The 7,028-nt window shown below is 41.9% G+C and overlaps 1 protein-coding gene across 2 annotated transcripts in view; it reads left to right on the forward strand.

Moving 5' to 3' along the window:
• The window catches only part of mtr (5-methyltetrahydrofolate-homocysteine methyltransferase), a 38,920-nt gene extending 32,113 nt beyond the window's left edge, over positions 1-6,807 (forward strand). Inside the window, exons 30-33 of one of the 2 annotated variants that reach the window (XM_031877768.1) lie at positions 597-797; positions 880-1,072; positions 4,311-4,423; positions 5,526-6,800. In XM_031877768.1, the coding sequence (XP_031733628.1) occupies positions 597-797; positions 880-1,072; positions 4,311-4,423; positions 5,526-5,615 (597 nt within the window). In that variant the 3' untranslated portion in view covers positions 5,616-6,800. Of the gene's footprint in view, positions 1-596; positions 798-879; positions 1,073-4,310; positions 4,424-5,525 lie in introns of both variants that reach the window. The other variant, XM_031877769.1, reaches the window with a different exon arrangement.
• The last annotated feature ends 221 nt before the right edge of the window (positions 6,808-7,028 follow it).

Genomic DNA, 7,028 nt, shown 5'->3' on the forward strand with positions numbered 1-7,028 from the left:
CCGCTACTACTACTACTACTATTACCACTGCTACTACCACTATTACTACTACTACTACTACTACTACTACTACTACTACTACTACTACTACTACTACTACTACCACTACTACTACTACTACTACTACTACTACTACTACTACTACTACTACTATTACCACTACTACTACTACTACTACTATTACTACTACTACTACTACTACTACTATTACCACTACTACTACTACTACCACTATTACCACTACTACTACTACTACTACTATTACTACTACTACTATTACCACTACTACTACTACTACTACTATTACCACTACTACCACCACTACTAACCCCTCTTGTTGTTTAGCTGTCTCAGAAGATGGAGTGCACACATGTAGCATAAACAAAGCATGTTGCTGGTTGACCATGGGGAGGCATCAGCCAGCCGATGTGTGGTGCCTAAATATTTTGCCAGATGTTGTACTTTGGATTTGATTTGATTATTTTCTCATTCAGATTCTGAATGTGACCTTCATGACGGAGGCAGAAATGCGTGGTGATACATTACCAAAGTAACGGTAACGTGTGTGTGTGTGTGTGCGCGTGCGTGTGCTGCAGTTGGAGAAGGAGAGCTCCAGTTCAGAGCCCTACCTGTGTGTGTCTGATTTCGTTGCCCCTGCAGACAGCGGCGTAACAGACTACATCGGCGTGTTCGCTGTGGGCGTGTTTGGAGCCGAGGAGCTGAGTCAGCAGTTCCAGGCTCAGGGAGACGACTACAGCAGCATCATGGTCAAAGCCCTGGCTGACCGACTGGCAGAGGTACAGTAGGGACAGCTTTTTTAACTGTTGCTGATGCGGTGTTTTCTTTGGTCTCTGATACAACCTGCTGTTCGTCCTCCAGGCCTTTGCCGAGGAGCTCCATGCTCGCGTGCGCAAGGAGCTGTGGGGCTACAGCACGGACGAGGCTCTGCAGGCCTCAGACCTCCACAGAATTCGATACCAGGGCATCAGACCTGCAGCTGGCTACCCCAGTCAGCCTGACCACACAGAGAAGTCCACCATGTGGAGCCTGGCTGGGATCCAGGAGAAGACCGGTGAGAGCATCAGGCATTTTACTGTCATAACTGCAGCTGAAAGCCTCCCAATGCTGTGTTACTGTTTGTCCCATGAGGCACGGGTCAAACTATCTATAAGTAGTGAAAAAAGTCAGTAAGAATAAACCATGAAATCCTACCCACACACACTGCTGCTTGGTGGGTTGAACTGTACTTTAGGTGGAAGCTCACTGGTCACATGTAATGTAAACAGTACGTGTTAAAACGTGAGGTCGACACATTAATGCTAGTGAATAGAATAATACAACCAATCTAGTCTTAATTTAGAGAAATTGAATCCTTTGTGTTCTTTTGATAGTTTGTATTAACTTTGATATGATTATTTATGGATCAAGTAAATGCACATTTAATTAATCAATTTATAATAGCTTTTTGCAAATTCATATATTAATAGACTGTTATATGAGAACTTAAGTCTATAATGTTTCTGCTGACACACTCTTGGACTTAATGTTCACATTAGTGCATTCTAGCGTTGGCACTAAGTTGATACAATGCTTATCATGTGGTGGCTCTGCACCCTGAGAGTCAAGTAGAATCATGTGTAAGTGACCCCTCGGTCTACATGAAATTCTTCTTCTTCAGCCTCTCCAGCTCGAACGAGATAGTGGTGGTCGAGTGAGCTAGAGAGTGATGGAAGAGAGGGACCGGCGTTAGTGAGAACAAAGCTGTGAATCGGAAGAATATAATGTGTATTTTATCTGATTGTTTAATGGCGGTTATGTTCTAAAGCACAACTATACACATCCACACCTCCTCACAAACCTACGGGAAGGTGCCAGATTTTGAATGAATGCAGCCCAAGGCCCGCTTCACCCTGCTGTGGTCCGTCTGTGTGAGGCCTGTGAGATCTGTGTGCCTCGGTATGCTGAGGGGCGTGACCAAGCAGCAGCGTTTGACCTGGGAATGAGAGCGGGCTGCACACCCTGCTTATCGGCTGGGGGGTTGCACCCCCACGTGGGGTCCAAAGTTTTTTGCTGACGCCAAGAAAAGTCCAGCACACAGTCAAATATGAAAGAAAAGAGAAAATACAGACAGAGGGCAGGGTCTCTGAAGATTCACAGCCACACACTTCTACTCGCCTCCATCTGAAGGCACTGTGTACAGTCTACTGTACATCAGCCTGTCATTGCATCTCCCTAACTATCAGTCACGCTGTGTGATCGTTGTCTGTTAGATGATGCTGGCTCAGACAAGCTGCTGCCACACTCCTCAAGTGATCGTGGCCTCAGGACGTGTCGTTGGATCCTAGTGTAGTCCAGATGGAAAGGTTTATGTCTCCATGCAGGTTCCTACTGTACATATTGACCATAAAACACCAGACGCTCATTTTAAGGTAATATTATAAATGATAATAATCTCAGTTTAAATTCTTCTATATTTTATTTCACATTAGCGATGGATCAGATGATTGATGTGGAAAGGGTGTCTCTTTGAAAACAGGGTTTAGATTCATCAGGTGGACACAAACCCAATTCCAATTGAATGCTTATGTTGCTGCTGAATATGTAAATAGGCCGCTGTCTGCTAACATATTCACCACAACGGTTTGAGACGGTGATGGTGTGTTCATGTGTTTAGAGCTCGTTCTGCGCCCCCAACCGGCAAAACCAATTTTCTTCTGGGCAGCATCATCTCTTTGAGAAAAATAAATATTTGACTGTCTTAACCAGTTTGAATCACATTGGATTGCTCTCTACACACAGGTGGAGAACTGTTTTTATCATACCTCGACCTAAGTCATTTAACTGTGACTGTATATTTATAAAGCTGTAACATCACCATTGCAACAACTGTCATTTTTGTTCAACAATGACTGACAGACAACAAAACAACACAACTTTGAACAATAACCCACATCTTAACGCACCAACAAGGACATTTCTTGTCTTGTTGAAGGAACTGCCGAACAAAGCTCTTCCAGGGAAAAGTGGATAGTTAGCGTATGGATTATTAAACCTTTAACGACTCCCCTCTAGAGGTCAACATCGTTCAGTTTTGAAGATAAATGTTGAGGTCCTTATTCTTCAGCACCACCACTAACATAACACTGTCTTAGCTCATAAGCCACAGCTACCAGTGAACCTCCTCATCAAACCTGGACCACCTGATTTGGTGTGAATACCGGATTAGCTTCTAAAGGAGCCTTTCTCATTTTTACCTAAAGGCCTTTTTCTGGTCAATTTGAAAACCTCTGAGATGATTCTTGACCGACATTGTGGGAACATTTTTGTTTTAATGTCATTGAGGTACAAGCTTCTATTTTTAGGCATGTTTTAATTACAGATCAACTGCAGATAAATCACTTTTAGTGGAGAGATGAGATGAGGCACGTTTATTTGTATAGCTCATTTCAACAACAAGGCAGTTCAGAGTGATTCACATAAAAGCATCAAAACATAAGTCAAAAGAGACCAGAGAGACCAAGATCCAACGAAAGTCCCGAGCCAGATTGTGGTTCATGGTTGGCAGTGGGAGGATTCGCAATCAGGCCCCAACAGCAGCCAGGTGTTATTCTTGTCTATTGGAAATAAAGTTAGTTCATGTGAGGGCTGAGCCATATGGACAAAATCAAATATCACAATATTTTTTAACAAATCCCTCGATTATTTGGCTGCATGCAGTCAGACAATTAGAAAAGCAAAGATATATTGATATTGTAATGATATTGTAGGGTTGACTGTTTTGAAAAAATATTTCCAAAATGAGATTTTTGATAATCTGTGATGGGGTTATATAAGAAATGAAGTGGGTAAAGGCAAATAATAGGACAGCTAGAGCACTCTGACAAGTTCATCAAATAACACAACTTTACTGTAATAAAACCAAGAAAAGACCACACCTATGTCATATTACCATATCCAAAATCTAAGTCTAACATCACCAGAGCAATATAATATCAATATATTGCTCAGCCCTAGTTCGTCATGTTTTTCACTAAGCAGGTTAGGTCTGCGTTAATAGACACTACTAATCATTTTATGGAAATTCATTACCAAAGAGACAATTTACGGCTTTAATCGAATGAGACCAAAAGGCTCATAAAGGCTGTCGGATGGAACAGAGAGAGGAAGTCATTTAGACTGAACATGTTTCTGTTAAGGCTAACAACAATAAAGTGTGATTACAAAACACACTGACCTTCCACTTTTATGTCATTTTGTTTTCTTGGCTGTGTGTGCATACAGTAACAACGTAGGTGTGTGTGTGTGTGTAGGTATTCTTCTGACAGAGTCGCTGGCCATGATGCCCGCTGCCTCGGTGTCTGGACTTTACTTCTCCAACCCTAAGGCCTCGTACTTCGCTGTGGGAAAGATCACCAAGGAGCAGGTTCGGCTAACTGTCCACATCTTTAACTGCTGAAAGATAACTCAAGAAAATGTTGCCACTGATAATGAGATATCCCGCTAGCGCCGTAACTCCCCAATACTATGCCATCACGCTGGGCGCTTTAGATGTTGCTGTTTTGTGAGTCCTCGGCTGACATTGAGCAAGTTGGAACTGGATTACAAATCTCTTCGTCTTTATTTAGAGAAATGAAATACCAGCCTGGACGACAAGGTTATGATTTAAGTGTAACATTAATATTGTATCCATACAATGACTAAAATATTGTACATACAATGATTATAGTATACAACCAGGCGGCAACCTCCGGGTCTGAAAAGTGAAGCCAATCTCTCTAATGACCATCGGGGGGGTAAATAAAGCAGGGTATGCTTTAGGGCGGGGCTACCTTGTGATTGACGAGTCTCTACCACGGTGTTGTGCAGTCTGAGATGTCCGTGTTTTCAGCCTTAGAACTTTAACCCCTTCACAGTGTGTCTTCACTTCATGAAAGTTGAATGTAACCGTCGCCTTAAAATGTCTTTCTCTGTGTTCGGTTGGACTGGCAAAGAAACAAGATGGTGTTGGTCAAAATACGGAACCCGAGGCGTCTGAACCGTAGTCCACAAACAGTTTGAGTTGTGCTATCAACAGTATTACAGATCTCTCTTTTATTATATTGTTTTCTTGAGGAAAATGCTTTTTGGCCGCTTCAATAACAAGATTTGCTGCTTTTTATTTTACATCCATGGCTGAAGAAAAATAGTTTGTTAGCTTACCAGACCACTGTAGCCTGTGGTCACATTGGTTGCATAGTGGGTAATGTAGGCAGTAAAAGAATGCGGAGCAAAGAATGACTTTGTGTTCTGATGCATGGAGTTCAACCTCTTTCTAAAACTGATATAGTCCAACAATGTTACAGCAGTGCAGCGCTACATCCCTGGAGTGCTCTTAAGTCACTATAGAGACGAATCTCACTAATAATTGAGAAAGGATTCAAACTAGGATTTCACTTGAAATTCTAGCAAATACTTTAGAGGAGGATTAGTGACAGGAAGGACACACAATCCGGCAGAACTTGTATGGTCTCTGCTCTTGTCTTCAGGTGGAGGACTACGCCGGAAGGAAGGAGATGTGTGTGGAGGAGGCGGAGAGGTGGCTGGGGCCCATACTGGGCTACGACAGCGAGGCGTAGAGTGTGACCACTCCAGCAGTAAAGTGGACCAACACAGTATCAGGTTGACAGTCCGACCGATCTGCTGGAGCCCACACAGGTCCTCACTGCGGCTGCTTCCACATGGCAGTACAACTGCTGCTTCAGTGCTCTTGTGCCAGCAGGTTATGACAAACCTACTACTACTATGCACATGCTCACATGATGTATGAAATGATCTCTGAAATACATTCAACGTTTAATAACGGAGGGATTCTCTTAGCTCTACAAATGGAGTGAAATAATCTGTTGGTGTTACATCACAGTCACGTGTGTCTTCTTTAGCACTTCATCGATCACGCTAAAACGATCATCGCCATTATTTTTGCTCAATGTTGAGATCATTATTGTTTTAGCACTTAGCCCTGTGCTGGGCCGGCATTGGTCAAAGTCTACATGGTTACTGATGCTCCAATATGCAGATTATTAAACATTTTAAAAGATTTTATACATCATTAGTTCAGATTAGTTCAGTATTTGAATCTGAGGTTCCACTTTTTCATTGGCTGGTTTGTTAATATTATTCATTTTGTCATTTCTGGGGGGGATTGTAGAAGCGATGCAGAGGATCTGTAAAGTATGACAAATGTATCGATAAATATGAATTCTTTCTTGATGTTTTTAATCAAGCAATATGTAAGTTCTCTATCAACATCCACACATTGTTTACATGTTACCAGGTATTGTAATTGTTGTATTGTGTGTGTGTGTGTGTGTGTGTACTAAACAACCCATCTACTCATTCAGACTAAGTGTTCAAATTCAATTAGGGTTTCTGTAAAATGCTGACTGCATGCATTTCACACGTGTCTTAAGCCCTGATGTGCTGCAGCGTTTGATCTCAGTCTGTATGAAACTGTCTTAATCACTTTCCTCTTCTTATATTGAAAAAATAAGTTGTGGATAAATAATGGTGGCATTGCAAACAATGTAAAACATGAGCAATAGAACTGGTTTTTTTCTGTTTTTTTTTAAATAAATCAATTCAACACATTTCTGTTTATCTCTCTGAGTTTATATCTCCAGTCCACCATAAAGAAGATCAATGTAGATGTTATCTCGGGGCATCTAACAGTTTAATGTCTTCTGTAGCTCTGGAGGAGCTCTGTCTAATCTGAACAATTTAAAATCGGGGCCATGGAATTTGAAAGATTTCACAAGAACTCGCACACAAAAAGCCCTATAGGTAAGAGGGAAATGTTGGGGTGAACTGTCCTAACAGCATGAAAATGTCTACTTGCATGTTCGGTTTTATGATCGATATTCCAGCAGCGGACTCGAGTTCTACAGAATCCCGACAGGATCACGACCCTTTCAGATCAACAGGTGTTTTAGTTTAAGGAGTGACCGTGTCAACTGGTGACTTTCAGCTGAATGCGTTCACGGTTGTTCGTA

This window comes from Anarrhichthys ocellatus, unplaced genomic scaffold (assembly GCF_004355925.1).
Source record: "Anarrhichthys ocellatus isolate YVR2014 unplaced genomic scaffold, GSC_Weel_1.0 scaffold148, whole genome shotgun sequence".
Classification (NCBI taxonomy): domain Eukaryota; kingdom Metazoa; phylum Chordata; class Actinopteri; order Perciformes; family Anarhichadidae; genus Anarrhichthys; species Anarrhichthys ocellatus.